Source organism: Tenrec ecaudatus, chromosome 1 (genome assembly GCF_050624435.1).
Source record: "Tenrec ecaudatus isolate mTenEca1 chromosome 1, mTenEca1.hap1, whole genome shotgun sequence".
Lineage (NCBI taxonomy): Eukaryota > Metazoa > Chordata > Mammalia > Afrosoricida > Tenrecidae > Tenrec > Tenrec ecaudatus.
In genome coordinates this window covers 220,764,591-220,788,346 of record NC_134530.1, presented here as the reverse complement: position 1 = coordinate 220,788,346, position 23,756 = coordinate 220,764,591, and the positions used below count along the sequence as shown (strand labels likewise).

Below are 23,756 nucleotides of genomic sequence, written 5' to 3'. Positions count from 1 at the left end.
CCCTGAAAGCGTCAGCCCTGGAGGTGTCTGCTAGCTGGATGGACCAAAGGTATCCCACTCCAGTGGCAGCAGAATCCTAAACAGAACTGCCCCTCCTCCCAGCCAAGGTGCAAAGGAAACCCAGAAAGGCAGCTGCCTGGGCTCCAAGCCTCTCAGAGAAGAAAGGGCCAAATTTGGGCCAGAGCTAGGGAAGCCGGATTTATCGGTCTCTCTCTGGGCGAGCTCAGTAGACCAGCCCTTTCTGTGGAGCGCCTTCAACGGATGCCAGAAACCTACAGAATTCCCAGCAGGAAGCTGCATCTCAGAATTCATTCTCTCTAAGAAGTCCTAGCCCACTCCCCAGTGCCCAAGGAATGGTGGGTGTGGGCATCCAGAAACCAATTAGAGATGCTGCCTTAAGTGCAGATGTCGGCATGGTGTGGGTAGCCCAGGACATCCTCAAATTGCACACAGAACACCTCTGCCTTGGGTCAGGTCTTTCTGGCTCCACAACTCCCACACCGTGGTGGTGTGTGGACGGGGCCCTCCTTCTCAGGCTGAGATGCTCACGTCCTGGGCAGAGGGGTTTACCTGGCCTCTCTGCTCAGCTGGCTAGGTTAGAGACCCAGGAAAGTTGCTGCTAGGCCAATTCCGACCCAGAGCGACCCCAAATGGCGCTGCCTCCCGACCTCTGCGGGTTGTCCAGGCTGTAATCTTTACAGGAGAGGATGACCCGGTCTTTTCACCCAGGATGCCCCTGGTGAGTTCAAACCGCAGTCGAGTGCTTAACCATTGCTACACCAGGGCTCACTCTGCTGAGGTCTATCAAATCCACTGCCATGAGTCGATGCCGATTCACAGCGAACCTATGCAGGGTCCCCAACTCTGTCACTCCTTATCAGAGCAACCTGTCTCAACCAGCTGTGGGGAGGGCGAGGGGGGTCCTGCGTTGCCAACCTTGCAGCCCAGCGCCCGAGCCCCTGAGACCCTCTCCTGAGGTTCAGGGAACATAATCAGGCATGTGGCCTCAAAGAGTCTTTCCTTCTGGCTGCTCACTTCCCTTTCTCTACATGAAATGCACTCAGGCTCCCGCTGACAAAGGGTAACTGGCAAACACCTTCAGCAGACTTCACCAGCCTCTGAAGAGCTGGCCCCAGAAGCCCTGGTGGCATAATGGGTACAGGTTGGGCTGCTAACCCCACGGTCCATAGATCGAAACCACCAGGTACTATAAGGGAGAACAATGAGGTTTTCTAATTCCATAAAGAGATACAGTCTCAGAAACTCCCGGGGCAGATCTACCTTGCTCTATCGATGAACTGGAATTGACTCAACGGCAGTGCGTTTTGGTTTTATAAGCTGGCCCCAAGCCTAGCTGTCCATACCGCCTCCCCAGCCCTGCTTCTTCCCGTCTCGGAACACAGCCATCTGCTTACAGAATTCTCTCACCCACCAGCCTTTCCCTCTCTCACCCCCAGTACAGTCCCTGGCTTGGCTCCGGCTCCAGTATTACAGACCTAAGACCATTCCTACCGCTCTCACCCCTCGGGGCTGACCCCTCTTCTGAGCTCCTGGCACTCCCTGGGCACAGCCCCATCTGACACAGCTCCAGAATCGCCTCTTTGGATCCCTTCTCGTGAGACCCTGAGCTCCTCCAGGGAAGAGACTCTCCTGCCAACACTAAGCCTATACACAGTAATTATTCAATAAACGTTTGCTAAACAAAGGAACTCCATCGATGGCCAGGGAAGGAAAGGAGGCAGGGAGGGAGACAAACGGAGCGCGCAGGAAGAGAGCTAGCGTCTACCATGTCCCCACCGTGCACCGTGCAGGTGCAGGAGTCGGACGCAGGCATGTCCGGTTGTCCTGCATTTTGCTTTCTTGTGCATTCACAGATGTTTTTATTATTAAAATGTAGGTCTGTGGCAACCCTGTCAAGCAAGTCTATCCATATAATTTTTTTCTAATACAAGCCCACGTGACATCATCTGGTTGTTCTCACAATACTCCCATTTTTTCACAATGCGATTGCACACTAAACCTACGACGTCAGGCCAAACTCACGGCCAGCGAGTTCATTCTGACTCTACGAAACCCGGGAAGACAGGGTTGAACTGCCCCTGTGGGTTTCTGGGACTAAATCTTTATGGGAGCAGAGAGCCTCGTCTTTCTCTCGAGAAGCAAATGGTAGGTTGAAACTGCTGACCTTGCAGTTAGCAGCCCAATACGTAGCCCACAACACCAGGGCTTCTTTAACAGACCACAGTATATAGAAATAATACCTTTTAGATGTACTGGGAAACCCGAAAAATTCACCCAACTTGTTTATTTCTATATCCATTTTACTGCGGTGGTATGGAACCGAACCCACCATCTCTCCGAGGTCTGCCTGTGTAATCACCGAGGTGTAATAATGCCACTTTGCCCACGCACTGATGAAGCCTGGTGGGGCAATGGTTATGCATTGGACTGCGATCCGCATGGTCGGCAGTTTGAAACCACCAGCAGCTCCGCTGGATAAAGACTGGGCTTTCTCCTCCTGTAAACAGTGATAGTCTCAGGAACCCACAGAGGGTCCCAGTGAGTCAGCATGGACTCAATGGCAGTGAGTGAGTACAGGCACGTACTCAGGTTTGATGTCTACAAAGCCTTATGAGGTGGTACAACAGTACTGAGTCCTGCAGACGAGACACACTAGAAGTTAAGTTCCAATCGTGTCGTTTGGACCTGAGGTCCCCACACTGAGATGCACGGAACTCTCTAAGGAATGGTGGGCCTCCAGCTGGGCAAAGGAGACAAGCGCCTTCCCCTAGGTCCGGCAGAGAGAAAGCCTCTCCTAGAGACAGCATGTGGGTGTGGACAGTGGGCCTCCTCAGCGCTCAGAGGCTACATCTCTGCTGATCAAAGCCTCCACTTTGGAGGCTGGTAAAGCAGCACTAGCTAACGCAGACACCTGGGGAAAGTAGTGTCAATCGCTACAGTCTTGTGAAGGGGTATTTAGGAAATATCTATCCAAAAAATTATTTTTTACGCTCATACCTATCAAGGTAGCAATTCTAACTCTAGGACTGTGTTCTCGAAAATACCTAAACATATGCTCAAAGAGAAGAGAGTTCAGTGCAGCAGCCTCTCAATGGGAAAAAGGCTTTTATCATTAGAAGGATCTTAAAAGCCCTCTGATGGAAAACTCAGTTAATAATTATATCCATAAAAATAATTAAATATTGTGTTAACAGTTGTACAGGCCCCAATTAAAATGATTAAATTTGAAATAATAATAATTAAATAGTCCAGAGTGGATTCTATGAATTAGACCAGTGCACTCATAGAATATAATTTTAACTAATCAAGCAGTTGATTGATGGACTACTTCCTATGTAGGGAAGGTGACCCTGGCAGACATGCAGGGCTCCAAAGGTCATACTGCATCCCTGCACTGAGCGGTCAGAAGCCATGAGCTATTCTGGTATATGCTGCTAGGAGGTTTCCGAGGTATCTTTTTAAGTTTAAAAAATATTTTGAAAAATGTACACTGTAATATACAAATCCTTCTAAAATACGTTATTTGTACAGTATATAAAAACCAACAATCTCTGAAAGGCACCCTGATAGTGTAGTGGTTACACATTGGACTGCAAACCACCAGGTTGGCATTTCAAAACCACCAGCTGTTCCAAGGGGGAAAGATGAGGCCATAAAGAGTTATAGTCTCAAAAACCCAGAGGCAGTCCCACCCTGGCCTGTAGGGTAGCTATAAGGCAGGCTTGATTTGTTAGCAGTGAGTGTGGTTGGCTTTTTTTAAGTCTATGAAAGAACAAATATCTGAAAAATAAATATGGGTTCCATTTACCAAGAAGACTGGTTTGAGGGTATGTAGGAAGGGGCTCTTTAATTTATCTTTACGTTCTTAGCTATTCTTTCATTAGTTTACAATGTGGATGTGCTTTTGAGATATCTGGTAATTAATGTTTCTCGTAAAGAAAGACAAAAACGAACTCTTCTGAAGAAACCACACCAAAAAAACAAACTCACGGCCATCGAGTCAATTCTAACTCATATGGACCCTGAAGGGAAGAACTAGGAAATTTCTCCAGCCTCGTTTTGCTAGTTTGCTTCAAATCCCGAGCAGAAGGACCCCGGAACTCCTCCCAGCTGGGGACCCCTCAGAGGTCCACGACAGGAGCTTTCTCCCCAGCAGCGAAGCCGGTCACGACCCAGCCCTGCTTGGCACCTTGGTGATGGAGCCTCCCCGCTCAGAAGGCAGCCTGTAGTGCCCTGAAATTGCTCCAACCAAAAAATGCCTGCTTCCTGGAGCTGAAGTTTGTCTGCCTGTGGCTTCCACCCACCAGTCCCGAGAAGAGAAGGCCTGGCCCAAGTATACCCTCCTCCATCTGACCCCGTGCCCCTCAGCTGAGAGGGGGACAGACCGTGGCCCGTGGCTCCATCCCGACTCAGCTGGACCAGCCTGCCCTTCTCCTTCTTGCCGAACAAGCGGCCAATGGACGATTTGATGCCCTTGCGCTTGGCGCCCTTGTGTAAGGAGTCCTGGCTGCTGTTGCTGCTGCTGGGGTTACTGCCCTGGTCCTCCAAGGAGCTAGAGATGACAGCCAGGAGGGGTGGGATGGGAAGAAGAAACAAATTTAAATGACAGCAGGAAAGCCAGAGGTCAGACCCTAGGAAGAACTGAGTTGGGGGTAACAGAAAGGTGCCCACAGGAGACAAGGAGCACCCTTCCCTGGCGGCGCATCTAAAAGCAGGGGGCAGTCATGTGCAGGGTGCTCAGGGGCAGGGGGAGATGACCTTGTGAGGCCAGGGAGCAGTGACAGACAGCGACAGGGCCTGCCCCACGTACCTCTTGCCTTCCTCCTGGCTCAGGGCTGGGTGGCCAAGCTTCTCGAGCCGCAGCGTCCTGGGTGAGGAAGGAGGAGAAGTCTCACATTTTATGGTGGCTTTATCCTCTCGGTTCTCTTCCCGAGACACTGGCGACTGAACAGACAGTGGGGCCGTCAGGGGATAGAGGGCGAGATCGGGGCCTGCCTACCCAGCCTGGACCAGGCAGAGGGGCATGGAGAGGGGCAGGGAGGGGTGGGGGTGGGGGGACACCCAGGGGGCTCTCTGAGTGCAGGCTCAGACTCCAGGGCCCACGGGGAAGAGGCAGAGAGGACAGGGGCAGGGTAGTGAACCATGAGTACCTGAGTCATCAGGCAGCACTCACCAGCAGCTTCCTCCTGTGCTTTCTTAAGTCACTGGGCTGGAAGAGAGAGTTGAAGGGTGAGCGCTCACCCACCTTCTGGGTGCCCCAAACCAACCCCAAGTACAGCCCTGTGGCCCGAGGGCGTGGAGATGATAGGTTTGCGTGCCCTCCCAGGCTCTCCCTGGCACTGCCAGCAGAGAATAGCTCAATAGAAACTCATGGCACCTTGGGAGGGCAAGTGGAGCTGCCTCTGATGGGCACTGGGTGGGCTTCTGAAATGCTCTGTTTATCCCAGGCCAAAGGGAGGGAGAAGCTCCCCCGCCCCTCCCACACCTGGGAGTTCCTGAGGGGCACGGCAGCCCCGTCCCTGCACCTGTCATGGGAAGAGAGGCCAGACCCAATGCAGAGAGCTGGGCCCTACCACCCTATTACCCCCCACCCCACCTTGGCCAGCACCCTAGACAGAGCCCCAGGACAGCAAAGACTCTCACCAGGGTCATGACCCCCATTCGGTCCAGGTCCTGGGCAGCACTTCGGGAGGTGAGCTTCGGCGTGGAGCGGCCGCTGAGTGGGGGCGATGCGCTGGCCAGGGACAGGGCCGTCAGCGAGGTAGGGATGGACCCGCGCTTGCGCAGCTGCGTCAGGTTTAGGGCCTCCATGCTGCCGCTGGTCACGCGGGTCTCAATCTCCTCAGCGCGGAGCTCGGCGGACTCCTTCTCCTCCTGGATCATCCTGAGAGCAGAGGGGGCCCGATCTCGCGCTGCCCCGACCACGCCAAGGCACGCCCTCTACGCAGCATGCCCTGGGCTCGATCCCATCTCTACTAGGAACCTCGTTTCTTTCCCGCTCACTAGCCGGCCTGGCCCCTGGATTCAATAAAAGCAGCTGCTGAGAAAGGCATCTTAGCTAGCGGAACACCACAACCCAGGCGTCAGAATCCCTGAGCCGCATGGGCTGACCTTGAGAAGGGCACTTTGCTCTCTGGCCGTGGCTTCTCAATATGTGGAATGTAAAAAAAAAAAAGGGGGCTTTTTTTTTTTAAACCAGTTGCTGCGCAGCAATTCTGTGTCATGTCTGTGTATGTCTAAGGAGAACCGGCTTCCACACGGTGACCAGTGGCTAGTTTTTCCAAACTAGACTGCCAGGCCTTTCCTCCGAGACATCTCTCGGTGGGCAGAACCTCCGACCTTGCTACTTTGGTTATCAGCCAAGTGTATAAACTATTTGCACCAATCCTGGGGCTCCAAACAATGCCAAGACCAGTCGTCTCCAAACACGGGGCTTTTAAATGGTTACTGGCCCCCGATGGGCTTTGCCCCATTCTATGGAATAATGAGGCAGTAATGATTAGGGTCCTTGGGGGGTATGTGGGTGTGTGGACTCAGAGAGGGGAGGGTGTACATCAAGACACCCTCGCACATCCACAGAGGCTGACGGGCAGGTGCCAGCTCTCCTTTGGGGAGAAGAACTGGTCTTCATGTATGTATGTGGTGGCTGTGCCATCCAGTGAATTCTGACACGCGGTGACCCTGTGTGACACAGCACCGCTGCCCTTGAGGAGCCCGAGACCACACTTCATGGCAGCACAGATCCTTTGGCGTTAGCAGCCGGGACAAACAGCTGTGGTTGTATGTGGTTTTACTTTGTTACTATGTCTGTTACTATGTTAGTGTTCATCTTCTCTCCCAGAGCCTCCCCCGACCCCCAACTGATCAGTGAAACCCTAAAGTTTAGAAATCACGGAGCCAGGCCAGCCAGGCTGCCCTACAAATCTCTGCCCTCCCCTCGCTATTCGGCAGACGGGTAACAAACTCTGGAAAAAGGCAGGGCAAAGTGGACGCATTAGCAACTGTTCCCGTCAGTGCGCTGCCTCCCTGGGGACTGGGAGCAGGGCACAGGTGGACTGCGCTCAGATCCGAGTTTGAATCCTGCCTCTGTCACTGGCTAGGTGAGTGGCCTTGGGCAAGCTGGGAACTGTCTCTGAGTTTCCGAGCCCTGTCCTATAGGATGGAGGGCAAGGGCCCTGGGAAGGCAGTCGCAGTGACAGTCTCAGCTCGCCCTGGAACAGGCTGGACGAGTGGGGCCCATCCTTGTTGTGATGGTGATTCCCTGCAGGGGCTCTGGGAGCATGGCTTCCAGCCCCCGTGCTGCCTCATCGCCAGCCCTCAGAAGTCAGTCGGAGGGCCTAGCCCCTCCGCCCAGCACAGAGCTAGAACTTCACCTGACGCCCCTCACAGGACCCTAGACCGTGCGCACAAGCATGGAGATGTGGAAGATTCCTTCTTTCCTGTCATTCAGTCCCACTCCCAAGACAGGCTTGCCTGAGCACAAAGGGGCCCCATCCTCTCCAGCCCACTTCCTGGCCCCCACCCTCGCCTCACCTGATCTCCTCGTTGATGGCATCCAGCTGCTCCTGGAGCATCATGGCCAGAGTCTGGGCATCAGAGTGGCCGCTGGGGGAGACGACATCCAGAGAGCCCACCAGCCCCGCTGGCTCATCCTCGTCCACATCAGAGATCTCAGGGTCACTGTCAAAGACAGGGGCGGCCTTGGGGGCCAGCACCCCAGGCAGTGGAGATGGCTCCCCGTTCTTACCAAAGCAGGGGCGGGGGCCGAGGGGAAGCAAAGAGGAACCCCAGATAGCTGAGGAGCAGGACCAGCTCCACCTCTACCACCTCTGAAAGAGCGCTTAACTCTGTACCACTCCACCTGTCGACCCAGGACCTGGCCCACTCACACCTGCTGGGAGCAGCTTGTGAGAAATGCGGACTCCTGGGCTGCACCCCCAGGCTGAACCATTCAGACACAGCATTCTAACGAGATCCCCAGGAGCCATGTCTGCACACAGAAGCCTATGTGGGGCTCTAAGGAACCCAAGAAGCTGTGGCACACTCCCAAGGGATGAGAGACACTGGCCAGCATCCCAGCCCCACCCAATGAACGTTCTCTTTGCCTCTCCTCGCTTGTTAAACGGGATCGTCATCTCTGTCTGGAAAGTAGTGGTGAGCGCTAGCTGAGGACGTTCACATGAAACACAACCTGAGGCCTGGTACAAACTCTGTGCTAGTGACGCCTGCTCCTCTCCAGCAATGCAAACTCACAGGGGGCGATGAGCTGGGGAGGCAAGAAAAGCCCAGCAGGTCTACCCTTGCCAGAGGGGGCTCCCAGGGCTCACCCTACCCCCTTCTTCAGTGGCCAAAGGACACGGGAGAAAAGGGCATCTGTGGGCTGAGAGAGCCAGCGGACAGGGGAAAGAAATGGAAGCGAGCCTGTGTTCTATCTAACGCACACCCCTCTGTAATCCTAAAGCCCCAGTGCCCCTTCTGGGTTCCTATCTAGCTTCTGCAACCTTACGCCTGAGCTCCTCGAAGCTGCCATGTCCTTATATAAAGAAAGAGTGACGGGGTGCTGTCAGACGAGGGCTCCTCCATCAGTCTCTCACTGCCATCGAGTCAATGCCAACTCACAGTGACCCTATAGGACAGGGGAGAACTGCCCCTGTGAGTTTCCAGGACTGTCACTCTTTGCCACAGTAGAAAGCCCCCTTCTCTCTCCCTCCATCAGATGAGGGGTCTCCTAAGGGGAAAGATGACTCTCCTCCCATAAGCCTAAGCATTCCCTTTCTCTATGGATACTCGGGGCATGAGAGGACTTAGACTCGTGTCAGAACATGGCTGGGAGTTCTAGGGCCAGGCAGGAATCAGACCACTCTGAAACATGGAGGTCAATCCTTCCTGCCCCTGGTGCCCAGAACCTCCCAGGCTGACTCAAGTCAGCACAAATGGTCAGCTGCTTCTCAGAAAATCCCTGGTGCCATCCCCAGGGTCCGGTTAACCTGCACCCTCCCCTGGTCGCCCCCACAGACAACAGCTTTTGTTCCAGAAAGCTGGCCAGCTCCATCTCGCCTCTTCCGCTCCACCCACCCCAACTACCAGAAACACGCGCTCGCACACGCAGGCACACGCGCACACACTTCTGTGGGGGCCTCAGGGACTGACTGGCTGCCCGCCAGCCCCTACCTCTTGCCCACCAGGAGGCTGGGGTAAGGGGGGCACAGCTGTTGCAGCTGACGATGGCCCCAACCTCAGGGCTGCAGCTGTTGTCAACACAGGGGTGGACAGAGGGGAGGATTTGCACCATACACCAGCCGTCTGTGTAACTGGAGCCAGGCATGCGGCTGAAATGACCCCAAACTCCCTGGAGAGAGCCCCCCCACACTCACACTTCCACCCGCTCACCTTGGCAGGCTCCTCCCGCAGGGCTGAGTAGCGGCGATGCAAACTGGGGGGTGCGTGGGTGGCTGTGGTCACAGAGAACCGAACGTCCACTGCACTGCCCATGTGCGACCTTGAATGGGAGAGACGGAGGGGAAAGGATCGAGAGCCCCCACTCATACCCACTGGGCCCACAGAGCAAGGGAGCTTCAGTTTGGAGAAGAGAAGGCTAATGACCAGGAGCTAGCATGCATGTTTGGGGTGCTGCCACTGAAGGAGGCATCATCTCGATTGCTCTGGAGGTCAGAGTGGCCCTGGGAGAACGTTCTAGGGGAGCACGTTGACTATAAGAAGGGCCTTCTCGTAGCAAGAGTTGGCTTATAGGCAAGTAGCCGCGTTGGAAAAGCTGCGCTGTCCCATCAGAACTAGGTCAGTGGAGGCCCCTGAGCATGTGACCAGAACAGTGCAGGGAGGTTCCCAGCACCGAGGGGCTGGAAGGGTTGGTCTCTGCAGGTTCTTTTTGAGCTCAGAGAGGCTCTGTTTCTGGGTCTTCTCTTTGACGGTCTCCCTTGTCTCCTTTCAATCTGCCCCTGGCTGAAATCCATCCCCAGGATGTTCCCAGAAGCCCTGGCACAGTATCAGCGGCAGGGTCTGGAGGGAGCATTTTGACTTCCCGCAGGGCTATTCCAGCCTTGAGATTTAGGATCCCAGGACAGATCCTCTGGAATATCTGAGAGGTTCCCCCTAGTGGCACTTGTTCCCCATCCCTTCCCTATCCCTTCCCAACTTAGAAGCCTTGCGGGCAAAGTGGTGAAGTGGAGTTCCTGTTGATCCCCTCCTCTTAGTCCTGATTCCAAGATGGGTCCAATAAACAGAGCCAGGAATGCCCAACCCTTAAAGAGAGCAAACAGTGACAAATGGTTTGATACACTCTAAGCCACGTCCTCTTAAATTGTGGATTTGGTCCCTTCTGAGCAACCTACGGGAAGGAAGGAGGTGTCCCAACCACCACTTTCTGTCTCAGTTCCCTGCTCCTCTCCACATGCTTGCACATTTCTGATGAACTTGAACATGGTATTTATATCTGGGGTATCCCCCGCCAGACATTCATAAGCTTCACTTCTTCAAGCTCAATGTTCCTTTCCCTAATTCAATCACGAGCCCCCCACAAAAAAATACAACCCTGCCTATAAGCACATAAATCTTTTTTGACCTGTCTTTATGGAAGTTGAGCTCCATTACCTGAGATAAGCATTGATAAGAGCCAGTGACCCTGAGTAGCCTCATCTGCTGTGGCCTACTTGACCTGAATCCAATGCCAACAGCAGCTTCACAAAATGGGGAGAAAAGCCCAGAAGTTGCCTACAACGTGAGCCTAGCTCAAGCATTACATGGAATGTTCCAGACACCATCTCTTAAAGATATTTAAAAAAAAAAAAAAAAGGAAGCCACAACCTAATTAGTGACCAGGCATTTCAATTCCCAACCATCAGAAAGCTATTGATGCCTCATTTGAATTCTGGCTGCTGCCATCTGCCCCCTGCCTGCCATGTGAATGGAGGTGGTCCCTAACTCTCAAACAGCCCCAAAGACCATATGACAGGAGACCTAGAATGAGTGGCACTCTCCCCCACCCGGAGCCCCCATGGGGCCTGGTGAGCATGTGATTCTGCAGCATGGCGCTCTGTACAGGAAGCAGGCCCTAGGAAGGAGTGTCACCTGCTGTACTTGCCTCTCAGCATCCCTCTGAAGACAGGCGCTGCCTTCTAAACTGCCCCAGAGAGCTGAGTGACTCTGAACAAGTTCTCTGAGCCTTGGTGTCCCACCCTGGCAAGGAGGAGGAGGACGCTGAAGTCCTGGGTGGTCTTTTGGTGGAAGATGGCCTGTGTTCTGAGGACCCGTCTGTCCCTAAGCACACCCAGCCTCCCGAGCCCCAGTACCTGGAGTGGACGCCATCCACAAACGGCCCCCCTCGACCCTTCAGCTGGTCCACCTCTTGGCGCAGCTTCTCAATTTCTTCAGACAGGCGACCCTGTGCCAAGCAGACCCAGGGTGAAGGTGGGGCCAGAGAGGGAGAGTGGGCGTCAGAGGGGCAGAGAGGGCAGCAGAATTGGGGCAAAGCGGAAGAATGCACGGCCAAGTGCAAAGCCACGGGCCCGAGGCCTGGCTCACAATGACACTAAAGAGAAGTCCAACAGGATGAGAGGAAGGGCCAGCAGAGGGGTGATAGAGCCAGGAAGGGAACCAGCCTGCTTGTGGAAGGAGGTCACTGGAACAGGCTGGCTGGCCCCTCACCGACACACACTGGCATGGCACTTGGTAAATGGGACTGGGAGTATGGGGCCGGCGCCCTCCCGGACTTCAGAAACATGGCTGAGGCAAGGACAGGGGCTCATGCTCCAGGAATGGCAGGGCTCTAGCCTCCCCAGGGGTCAAGGCCACATGAAATCCTTTTCTTGAGCCTCCCACTGGGCCCTGCCACTCTGCTGCCACCACCAGGAGCCGAAGGCCTTTGGCTTCTTCTTTACACGTGGTGACATCACATGTGCACATGGGCTAACGGAGCTGCATGTGCCCATGATCACAGGAGGGACACTCCCAGAGCGTCAGGTTACATTCCCTCAGACACGCCCCTCCCGGCCTGGGTACCTTGTGGTGATGCTGCTCCTCAATCTGCCGCTGGGAGCTCTCCAACTCCTGGATCAGCGTATTCTGGAGGAAATGGCCATGAGTGGGTGACCCCGCCCCTCTGCTGCTCGGGCCTCAGCCTCCTCCCAGCCCTGAGCAGATCCTGGGGACCGGCTCTCCCACGCCCACCCCTACTCATAGGGCTGCAAACCCTCCCCTCCAGGCCAGCCCGCCACGCCCACGTGTCCGCCACGCCCCTCCGGGGAGCCCCGCCCACCCCAGTCCTCCACACCTTACCTTTTCCTCCAGGGCCGCCATGCGCTCCTTGAGGTGGAGCTGCAGACGCTCGTTGGACTCACTAAGCAGCCGGTCCACGGTGTCTGACAAGCGCTTGTTGTGGTCCTCGTTCATCTTCTCTCGCTGGCGCACCTGCACAGCCAGCCCCCTTCACACCAGCTCACCCGAGGCCCTTCTCCCAGCCCTCCCTAGGGGCCACCCACCCAGTCCCACCTGGATTCTTCCAGCCCTCCCAGTGCGGAGCGCACCTCTCTCCAGGGCGCCAGAATGACCATCACCACTCCACCTGCAAGTGCCCGCCCCCAGGACCCAGTGCCCGCCTCAGCCCCACCCCAGCCCTTTCCCCCTTGACGGTTGGTCCCTTCCACAGACCCTCTGGGGAGTCTGGAGGGCGGGGCGCTGAGGAGCCAGCCCAGTGCCCTCACCCTCGCCAGCTCCTGGTTCTTCTCTTCCAGCTGCCCCTCCAGCTGTCTCAGGTGCTCCTCGATATTTCCATGACGCTCTTCCGCCTAGGGATAGGGATGCGCCAGCAAGGCCTGATGATCTCCTGGCCTCTCCAAGTCCCAGCTACCCATCCCATACACCTCCCAGATCATCTGGGGTCCAGGCCCACCCGCCCTCCTCCTGCCATCCTGCTGGGAAAGCCATCACCTCCACTGTTCTTCCCAAGGGCCTTCCACCCCCGCTGCCCCCCCTCCCCCACGCCACTGCTCTCTGGGTCACAGACTGAAAACATCACATCCTGGAGCTAGCAGCTCAGAACACCACAAATCCTCCCTGGCCTTCCAGGAAAGTCTGCTCTGGAACGAACGAAGCACCACCAATGTCCTAGTGCCTCCAGATAAACGGATCTGCACTCGGGAGCAGGGACCCCACCAGGACTCACACCCTAGCTCCCTCTGCTACCAACTGTGTGGCTGGGGACAATGTCCTGAGACTTAGTCCCGCCCACCCCCCTTTGTAAGTGTGGATAAGAAAAGCATCCACACGTGCCGGGTATCCCTGAGAGGTCTGACTGAGACCGTCCACAGAAAGCACGGAGAGCCCAAGTTCACAACCCACGCACGGGGCGAGCTGATCCTGACCCCTGACGACCGTCGTGGAGGACAGTGTAGAACTGCCCCCATACGTTCTCCAAGCCTGTGATCTTTCCGGAAGCAGACTGTGCTGTGGTGTCCTCTGGCGGGAGCAGTCGCGGGCTGGAACTGCATGCCTTGGATTCACCGCAGCGCACTTAACCACTGCACCCCCAGGCCTCCTCCCAAGTCATGTTAGCCGTGGCCGTACAACCAGACCAGGCAGAGGGGCCTCCTCCCTCCCGCCACCCACTCATGCATCTCCAGAGACAAAGACCTCACTGTCACCGAGGATAAGGCATTCCGGAACAGCGCGCGTCTTACAGGGAGGAAACCCTTCCACAACCCGCCCCTGCTCCGACTTCCCTGGAAAGGCCAGCGCTCTTGTCAGGGAGACAGCAATGCTGGCCGCTGCAGAAGCACATCCTCTGCTAACAGTCAAACCTAGGCGGTCAGTCCCAGAAGCCATGGAATCGCTGCTGTGTTCCGGACCATAGGGACCCCATAGGAGGGAGCAAAACTATGGCCCAGGAGTTCCTAGGCTGAAATCTTACAGGAAGACCAAAATGTCGCGCCACTGAGGCTCTCTGTAGAGATCTCAGAGGCCTAGCCCCCCCTCAGCGTGCTAGAGATGCGGGCACTAAGGCCAAATGGGGGAGTCCCAGAGGGGTCAGTAGCAGGAGACTTTGTCATGAGTCTTCCAAGGAACAGCGAGGCACCTGCGATGGAGCTGGGGGAGGACCTGGGCCTGGTCCAGGGGCCTGGTGTTTCCTGCACCTGGGTTCCTTCTCTCTGGGGGCCGGGGAGAAGTCCACTGATCCTGCATGAGAGCCTCCCAAAGGGGCAAGACACCCCTACATTCCCCTCCCCAACCCACTGTCAGGCGGTGTCTATGCAGCTCTCTAGCGCTATGGTTTTCACCTGCACGCCTCTTAGGAGCTTTCACTCCATAAAGGTCTCTCTCTATTAAGGTAAAACAGAGCTTTGTTGCTCCTGTGTTACAAACTGTGAATGTGCTGCTAACCAAAGGTTCGGCAGTTCAATCCTGCCCAGAGGCCCCTCAGGAGAAAGAGCTACTGATCAACTTCTGGAAAACCGGCCGTTGAAAATCCTAGAGTGTAGATCTACTCAACACACATGGAAGCGTCAGGAGTCAAAACCGATCCACCAGGGTGGGCGCTTCATGTGCCCCGACCCTGCAGCCTTCAGACAAGTAGGGGTGTTCACTACATCTGGGAGCTTCCATTTGGTAAGGAAGGATGTGCTCGGTCCAAACAGCCTCTCAGGAGTGTACTGACTTTGACAATACCGCCTCTCAGAATGCATCTTTCCAGAGAGGAAAGGCTTTATCTTTTGACTCCAGCCTCAAACAAAAGGCACAATTGACTCTCCAAAAGACCAAACTCACCGCCATCCAGCCAGTTCCAACTCAGAGCAACCCTGTAGTGGTTTCAAACTGCTGACCTTGCGGGCAGCAGACTAATGCATGGCCCGCTATGCCCGAGTTGTGAACTACAATGGTGTGTAATTCATAATAAAAATACTTTGCTACGGCAATGGCGTTTTCCACTCAAAAACAGTCTTTTATACACTATCTTCTGTGATCATCAGGACACTGGTGGTGTAGTGGCTACACGTTGGACTGCTAATCACAAGGTCGGCCGATCAAAACCACCAGCCACTCTGAGGGAGAAAGATGAGGCTTTCTACTCCCATAAAGAGTTACTGTCTCAGAAACCCACAGGGCAGTTCTGTCCTGTGCTACAGGTTCACGATGAGTCAGAATCGACTCGATGGCAGTGAGTTTGGTTTGTGTTTTCTGTGATTACCACAACTCTGTGGGGTGATGAGGGAGGGCTCCCTCTTCTTGACCAACAGGCACAAGGCAACACGTTCTGGAGTCAAGGAGTCAGGACGGGTCTTCTGGTTATCAGCCCCGTGTGCCTCCCGTCATCTACTCACTCGCGGCCTGGCCCGGTGAGGGCTCAGGGACCGAGGACAGAGCAGGCCTAAGCACCTGGCTCACTTGCCTTGGTGAGGGCTGCGATCCTCTGGGCGAGCTCAGCCTCCACCTCCGGCAGTGTCTCTGCCTTGCGCATGGTCTGCTGCAGCTTCTGCTCGGCCACCTCCAGCAGCTCCTGCAGGTGCCGGGCCTTCTCCTCACACTGGGAGAAGGGGGTGCAGAAGTAGGTCCAGAAGCGGTGCTGAAACTCCTCCCTTCTCCCTCGCCCACTACCTCGCCTCCACCTCAGCCTGCAGAGAGCAGGTGACAGGTCCAGGGCAGCAAGGGACGTGCTTGGTTCTGAGCTGCCCAGATGCCCGACTCACCCTGGATGAAGCTGCTCCTTTCCCATCCCAAACGTGACCTGCAGGAGCCCCCAGGCCACCAGGGAAGGTTCCAACCCCACTGTCAGGACCTCCAGGGTCAGCTCCAATACCCTGCCCCTCCCCACCTGGAGCAGGAGTTACCTGGCGGTGCAGGGACTCCTTGTTGGCCAGCTCATTCTCTAGTTTGTCATTGAGGTCGTGGATGGATGTGGCCTCTCGCTGAGCGGCCAGGTAGCGCTTCTCCAGCGTGGTGATCCGCTCCTCCATGTCCACCTTCTGGGCTAGGGCCTGGGGGTGGGGGCGGGGAGAAGAAAGCAAAAGGGAAGGTCATTAGCAAGGTTGCCGAATCCTGCTGCCCCGCCCACTGGCACCTGCACCTTCTCCCTGTGCTCCAAAGCTTCTGACCTTGCCCCCCCCCTTAGGGCAACTCCCGAGTTGGTGATGGGGGTGCTGAGGCGACGTTGACCTGTGGCGCCCCCATCCCCACCCCGTGTAGTCACAGAACTAACTGCGCAGAGGGTTGCAAGGATGTGCCCTTTCAGACTATGAAGTCTGTCCTCCTCCGCGCTGACGGTCCAGCACTCACAGTCTGAGTCACGAGCACCTCTCTGCCCTGCACCAGACCCCAAGGATACTCACTCACTCTTCCACTCCACCCCCACCTGGCCCTCCTTCACACCTGAAAGCCAAACGCCCTGTGCCCCGCAGGGGGCGGCCAGCCAGCAGCCCTCACCTCACGGAGGTCCCGCTGGTGCTTGCTGCTCAGCTCCTCAGACTTGATGAGGTCCCGGCGGGCAGTGCCCAGGTCCTCCTCCAGCTCTGCCACCGTGGCTGTCAGCGTGACCAGCCGCTCCCGGGTCTGGCTCAGCTCAAAGTTCTGCTTCTCCAGGAGCTCCTGCAGCTCCTCGGCCCGACCCGCATCATCCTCCAGGGACAGGGAGCCACCGTCACCACCCCGTGCCCCTGCCCCGGGGAGATGGAGTGGGGGCAATCCTGCCTCCGTGGAAGAACAGACTTCTCTCCTGGGGCCCGAGAGCTCAGGCCAGACAATGGGCAAACACTGCACCTTCCTCTCCCTTGAAAAGCTACCACATCTAGCACCACCTGCCATCTCTCTCCCCTGGTGGCTCTGTGATGACATGTTGGGCTGCTATTAGCAGGGTCAGCAGTTCAAAACCACCATCCCTCAGATGCAGAAAGATGAGGCTTTCTCCTCCCATCAAGAGTTATAGTCTCCCCCCTCCCTGGGGGATGGACAACAGACAAGTAGGTGACGGGAGACATCAGACAGTGTAAGACATGAAAAAATAATCATAATTTATAATTTATCAAAGGTTTGTGAGGGAAGGAGGGTGGGTAAGGGAGGGAATGGAGAAAATGAGGCGCTGGTACCAAGGGCTCAAGTAGAAAGAAAATGTTTTCAGAAATATGATGGCAACAAATGTGCTTGACACAATGGATGGATGTATGGATTATGATAAGAGTTGTACGAGCCCCCAATAAAGTGATTTTTTTTTTTTAAAAAAAGGAGTTACAGTCTGGGAAACCCACAGGGGCAGGTCTACCCTGTCCTGTAGGCTCGTCCTGAGTCAGACTCAGGCAGTGCGTTGAGAGATCCCTGCCTTGTGTAGTGCAGAGAAGGTATGACAAAGGTGAATAAATGCTCACTAAGAAGGACTCGTGGCTGGAGCCACAGTGGTGAGGTAGAAGTCAACCTGACAAGTCGGGCTAGACAAGCATGCTCTGTGCTTAGCGGGGTACTGGGTGACATAATCAAAACCTGCCATGTCTTTGCAGCTAGGATAGGGAGAAGGGGAGAGATGTGGGAATGCTAGCGAAGGCCCCAAATGTAACTCAGGCCCTTAAACTACTGAACCGAGGCCCCCATCTCCTGTCGCGGGGACTATGGGCTCTTTGCTGTGCAACTCATTACTCACCTTCCATAGGCGCTTCGGTCCCAGCTCCACGGCCCCCTCTTCTTCTGGCACTCCATCCCGAGCCCCCGCCCCCTGCTGCAGGGCAGACACCTGTAGGATACAGTCCCCGAACAGATGGTACTTCCCAAGGAACAGAGCCTCCCACGCACTCTAGACCCTGTAAGCCCCGCCTCCCAGACAGGGGTGACTAGGGCAGCCTTGGTTAGCAGTGTCCGGCCAAGACAGCCGGGAGCAGTCAGAGGGCAGCCATAGGGCTTACCTGCTGGTGGGCGCCTGCCAGCTGCTCCTCTAAGGTGGTCACTCGCTCCAGTGCAGCCCGGAGCCGCTCGCGCACCTGCCGGGGTAAGGGGAGATGGAGGAAGAAAGGCAGACCCCACTGGGCTCAGGCGGAAGGGGCCTGGGCTTGATCTACCAACTTTGGGCATGAGGCAAAGAGAAGGGCATCCCCAGAGGGAGGGAACCTGGAAGGAGGACCACAGCATGAGGCCAACAGAAGGCAAGGCAGGAGCCAGGTCCACAGCCAGAGGGCAGTTTCCCTACCGCCAGGCTGTAGGTTCTGAGAGGGGACCCAGGAGGCTCAGGGAAGGGCAGCTGGAGGGGTGGGCTGGGCTGTCAGCCAGGTACCTTCTCATCCAGGGCCTTGTGGTGCTCAAACAGCGACTTGAGGGCCTTCAGCACCTCCACCTCGCTGGAGACCCCGGAAGGGGACTGGGCCTGGCGCTTCACCACCGTCATCCGCAATGACCGCTCATGGCGGGACACCAGGCACTCCAGGTGCTCCAGAAGCAGCTGGCAGGGAGCAGGGAGGGGGACGAGCGGTCAGCATGTGCTTCATGAGGGACAAGCTGGCAGGCCGCCTAGCAGGCATCAGTACAGCGGACCGCGGGACATGTCAAGAGACTGTCACTTTGTAGCTGCTGTTGGCGGCCACAGAGCCAACCCCCAATGCGTGGCGACCCCTTGCACAACAGGGCCGGGCTGCTGTCTCTAGTGGTTGGTGAAATACTACCCCAAATGAATGCCCTTCTCAAACTGGCTGCCCCGGCCTCGCCCCAAGGCTTCATCCTTCCTGCAGGCCAGCAGCTGGGGTGATAGGTCTCCCCTGGTGATTGGATGCCATTGATATCAAGGAAGGAAGGGTAAGGATGGGGCCCAATGTGCCCACACCCAACTATGCCTGCTCTCTCATCTCTGCCTCTCTCTCTCTCTCACACACACACACACACACACACAACACATGCACACACGCAACATGCATGTATGCACACACTCACATGCACACGCATACACACATGCATGCGCACACTGGCACCAGGTCGTGCCCACTTACCCTTGTGTTATTCCGCTCGGCTTTCAGCTCTGAGATCTCTTCTTCCCGTTCCAGAAGCTGCTCCCGACACGTGCTCAGCTCCCGGGTTAAGGTGGCAAATTCCTGAAAAAGCCCCCGGTCACTCAGTGCTTGAGGATTCACCCCCTATGGGGCTCCCAGACCATCTTATCCATTGCACCCACATCCACAAGCACTGGCACCGCAGGGCTGTGCCAGAGATGTGGGACTGGCTGAGTGCCTGGTGAGGAAGGACGCCTTGGAGCCAGCTTGGCCGTGTGTGTCCTGAGGACGCCCTTCCCTGCACTGTGTACTCTGGTCCCCCAGCCAGCCATTCTACAGCATTTCCCTGTGGAAACGATGGAAGGGAGCCCTATCTCTAGTTTGAGGTAGTAAATCCAAAGAGATTGACAGGGATTTGAGATCAAGTCTGAATGGGAGCCCCAGGAATCTCTCCTTCAGCCCCTTCCACAGCTTGGCAAGCTGCCAGGGAGCAGAGTCATAAGAGCTTGCTGGGGTACCAAGCGGCCCCCCTCCACAGGAGCAAGAATGAATGCAGACCTGCCAGCCAGCTCCATAGGCCAGGCCTGGCTCATCAGGGCAGGGCTACAGCTCCACCTGACAGACACCACAGCGCTTGCATAGGCTGGGAGGCAGGCGCGCGCGCGCACACACACACTCACACACACACAACACACACACACTCACAGGCCCAACTCCTTCCAGGATCTTTCGGCTCATTCTCCGTGAGGACAAGCAGACACAGGGTTGGGGGTGGGGGTGGCGACTGACACTCACAGACCCAGGCCCATCATACCCCCACTCATCTAATTAGACTGCCCCTTACTCCAGATGAGTGGCCCAGACTGTGGGCAGCCAAGGTCTGAGCGACTGAACAGAGGCCATAGCCACATGCTGGCCTAGCACCTGCCTCCCATAGCACGGACTTGGGATTCCAATAACAACCCTTTCCTGTCACTTAGAATCCAGTTAAAGGGGGCTAGGAGGGCTGTAGAAAGAGCAGGGGAAGTAGCTGACCTCTAACCTGTTCACTGATTACCACCTTACTGCCCAGACCACGGCCAACAAGCTTCGTGTGCCTGGACGCCTAGGCGCATACATATACGCACACATATGCATGCATGCACACACTCGCACCTCTGCATGAACAGCCCCACACCCACACTTACACCCAGAGACAAGACTGAAGGCTATCCCCAGTCCCCTTCCATGCCACCACCATCAAAGGACTGGGGCTGTCTCCTTCCCTGCCCTCAAGTTCTCTGCTAACCTGGACTCCCCACTCCAGGGCGCCTCCTCGCTCCAACTCCCTGCCACCAAGTCCCTGCTGACTCCTAGCTACATTCGAGGGCTGGGGAGGGCTGCCCCTGTGGGTTTCCAAGATGGTCACTCTTTATGGGCGTAGGAAATTTCCTCTTTCTCCAGAGGAGCAGCTGGTGGTTTTGAACTGCTGATCTTGAGGTTAGTCGCCCAGTGTGTAATCACACACCACCGCCACCAGGGCTCCACCTCTAACCCATCTGCCACTCTGCTGCCAGAGTCATCTCTCAAAGGCCAACGGTGTCCTCAAAGGTAAGGGCAGACTCCTCCCCTGGCTTTCAAGGGCTCACACCCTTCTTTCCAAGCCCCTCCCAGGCCTGCTCTCTGAGCACCCTGGGACCCAGTCAATCCAGTCACTGCCAAGCACTAGTGATACTCCTCCTCCATTGCCGCCTTCCCAGATTCCCTAACTGCAGGACTCTCTCCCTCCTTGGGAAACTGCCTCATACGGTAGCTGAGAGTCCTAGAACGGGCCCATGGAGCACCCCCAGGAACGCAGGTGTGAGCATGCCTACCAGGTGTCAGGTGCTGTGCTAGCCAAGCGCTGGGAAACAGTAGCCAAGAGTCATGACTCCTGGCCTCCGGAAGTTTCCAGTGTGGACAGGCCTGGCATCTGATTTCAGCTCTGCTTTCTCTCTTGGCTGTGTGACCTTGAGCATGGAACTTAGCCTCTTGGAGCCTCAGGTCTCTAATCTATAAACCAGAGGCATAGCCCCACCTTCAGTACCCCTGTAAGGAGTCAGCCGGTCACTGCACTTAGCACAAGTCGGTCAAAGGCAGCTATTTTTGTCACTGACACTGGGTCTCACAACCTTCTTGGCTTCTCCTCTAGTTGTGCTCCAGACTCTACGGGCTCCGGAGGGACAGGGACCGGCTGCTCATTCACTCTTGTCTTGTTTCGAGCCTCTGACTCTCCAGTTCCACATCAGCACCCACTCTCATCCTCGCGGCACAGCAAGACTCCGTTCCTGAAGCCAGGCCTCACTCAGGCTCTCCTCCCCACCCACACAGAGGAGAGGGCTCCGTCTGGAGCCATGTGACCCCCGGGGCTGCCTCCCTGGCACCAGCAGCCCAGTACGGCAATGCCTGGTCAGCAGGCAGAGAAACACCAGGACTGTTGGTGCAGTCGCATGCATGCCATGGTCACAGACAGACAGACACACCCTGCTCCTCCCTGGGCCTGGCTAGCAGGCTGAAGACACTTCCTTTGACAAGGGACAGGTTGCCCAGGTCTCTGCTCCCCTCTCAGGAGCCCTGGTGGCACAGCGGTCAGGAGTTGGGCCACTCCTCTGAAGCAGACGGGCCTTTCTGCTCCCGTCAACAGGCGCAGTCTCAGAACCTCTTGGGCCAGCTCACCCCTGCCCTAGAGGGGAGCCGAGTCAGCCTCTCCTCGATGGCACTGGGTCTGTAGCTTTGCTGTTTATACCCTCAGAGCACCCTTCGAGGTGCCCTGGAGTGTCCACCAAATGAGAGAGAAGCAGGAGACCTCAGGGAGCCCCCCAGCACCCCAGGGAGGCCTGGGTTGCATTCCTCCCTTTCCAACTGCTGACTGGCTGGGCGCCGGCTATCGACTTCATTCACCCTACAGGGCGGACGGTGGTGACCATCGCAGATCCACGATGGTTTGTGCGGACTTAGTGAGCCCAGCCATGCAAAGTGCTCAGTGCCTGTCTGCCTGTCACGCAGGAAATGCCAATAAGTAGGGGCCCTCCTGGCAATGTCAAGTACCTTCCACCAGGCCGGTGCTTCAAACCCACCAGCCACTCTGAGGGAGAAAGATGAGGCTGTGGGTTCCCATAAAGATTGACAGCCTCTGAAACCCTGTTGAGGCTGCTATGTGTCAGAATCGGTCCACTGGCTCTGCGCAGTGGCTATATGATGGCTAAGGAGTCTGGGTGCCAACCATAAGGTCTGCTTCCATAAGGGTTAAAAATCCAGCCCCCGGTTTTCGGGTGGACCCAACAGGACAGAGTAGAGCGGCACCACAGGGTTTCCAAGGCTGAAACCTTTACAGTGGCCGATTGCTGGTGCGTTCAAAGCACTGACTTTCCAACGGGCAGCCAAGCGCTTTAACCACGGCGCCACCCGGATTCCTTCCAAAAAGGCTCTTCCTCTTCCCACCACCACCACCTCCTCAAAGCGCGGGAGGACCGGGCCTGAGCCTTTTTTCCCAGTCTCGGGTACCACCTGCTGGTCATCAGAGCTGACTGCAGTTGGCCACTGGGCCCCCATCCCAGGCCACCCATCTCCCCAGGTGAAACAGCCCCAGGCTGGGTGACGGGCAGGGTGAATGCTGGGCGGTGAGGGAGAGCGCAGGGTCCGCGAACGCCACGCGCAAACGCTGGCAGACGCAGCGGGGTGCCGCCAGAACCCGGGGAGGGCAGTGCCAGGGGCGGGGTTTGCGCGGTCCCGCCTTACCTGGGGGAGGGCGGAGCTCAGATGGCGCTGCAGCTGGTCGCGCTCGTGCAGGGCGTCCTGGAGCCTGCTCTGCGTGGCCGCCAAGCTCTCCTGACTCTCCCGGAGGGACTCCAGCAACTTCTCCCGCTCATCCAGCATGTTCACCATCAGCTGCTCAAAGTTGGCGTCGGCATCGGCGCTGTGGGGGGGGCCCAAGGGGTCCCCCTCGTTGATTGTGGGCATCACCTCACACATGGTTGGGGGTGGGCAGGGTCTTCTCGATGTCGGAGGGCAGGGGAGGGGGTCACAGGCGTGGCGCCACTGAGACCCAGCGAGCGGGTGTCAGAGAGGACAGTGCCAGGTGGGTAGACAGGTGGCCGGAGCTTCTCCCACGGCATCAGTTGCTCTTGCTCGGAAAGGGGCCTGGTGCCCCGAAGGCCCCCGTAGAATGCAGCCAAAAGGCCGGGCTGAGCCCCTCAGGGCGGGGGCGGGGGGCCCTGTGTCCCCAGGCAAGTGGGCAGCAGCCAAGCGTGGCCATGACAGGCAGGGATGTCGGGCGAGTGCCCTTCTCTTAAACTGCGCGCTGGGGGCTGGCGGCGTTCCAGCCCGGTCTAGCGACACCCATCGTCTCTGGAAGGCAGTGAGTCTCTGGAAGGCTGACCGGGTCTGTGGGAGAAACAAACGAACGCCATGAGGTGACATGAGGGAGGGTGGGCGGGGGAGGTGGGCCCTGCCCCCGCAAGTGGGGGGAGGGAGGTGTCACGCATGACCCTTCACAGGCTTGCTCCCTTCACTCCACCCCAGCAGGGGGCCCTCCTTAGTGCCGTTCCTGCAGACCCTGGTCCTCCCCCCAGCTGTCAGAAGTGCAGCCGCAGTGGTTCCCCCACCCACGTGGCCCGCTGGCCAAATATAGAAATGATTCAGTCAGCGCTCGGGGAGCAGCCAGCGGGCTGCCCAGAGTCCTCCATAGACCTGGAGGAGAAGAGGTGGGAGAGGAGGACAGGGGGTCTCTAGCTCCTCCCCCAACTCCGGCCCAGG

General features: G+C 56.8%; 1 protein-coding gene across 1 annotated transcript in view; it reads right to left on the bottom strand.

The window, feature by feature from the left end:
• PPFIA4 (PPFI scaffold protein A4) overlaps window positions 1-23,373 on the bottom strand; it is a 47,169-nt gene extending 23,796 nt beyond the window's left edge. The window contains exons 1-18 of the mRNA XM_075529068.1: window positions 22,740-23,373; window positions 18,984-19,085; window positions 18,278-18,442; window positions 17,913-17,987; window positions 17,654-17,743; window positions 16,450-16,641; window positions 15,858-16,004; window positions 15,419-15,553; window positions 12,738-12,821; window positions 12,313-12,444; window positions 12,037-12,099; window positions 11,328-11,419; window positions 9,412-9,520; window positions 7,555-7,721; window positions 5,665-5,905; window positions 5,195-5,230; window positions 4,832-4,965; window positions 4,407-4,573 (exon numbers count right to left, since the gene is read on the bottom strand). Coding sequence (XP_075385183.1) covers window positions 4,407-4,573; window positions 4,832-4,965; window positions 5,195-5,230; window positions 5,665-5,905; window positions 7,555-7,721; window positions 9,412-9,520; window positions 11,328-11,419; window positions 12,037-12,099; window positions 12,313-12,444; window positions 12,738-12,821; window positions 15,419-15,553; window positions 15,858-16,004; window positions 16,450-16,641; window positions 17,654-17,743; window positions 17,913-17,987; window positions 18,278-18,442; window positions 18,984-19,085; window positions 22,740-22,973 — 2,365 coding nt within the window. The 5' untranslated portion in view covers window positions 22,974-23,373. The remainder of the gene's footprint in view (window positions 1-4,406; window positions 4,574-4,831; window positions 4,966-5,194; window positions 5,231-5,664; window positions 5,906-7,554; window positions 7,722-9,411; window positions 9,521-11,327; window positions 11,420-12,036; window positions 12,100-12,312; window positions 12,445-12,737; window positions 12,822-15,418; window positions 15,554-15,857; window positions 16,005-16,449; window positions 16,642-17,653; window positions 17,744-17,912; window positions 17,988-18,277; window positions 18,443-18,983; window positions 19,086-22,739) is intronic.
• Between the last annotated feature and the right edge of the window lie 383 nt (window positions 23,374-23,756).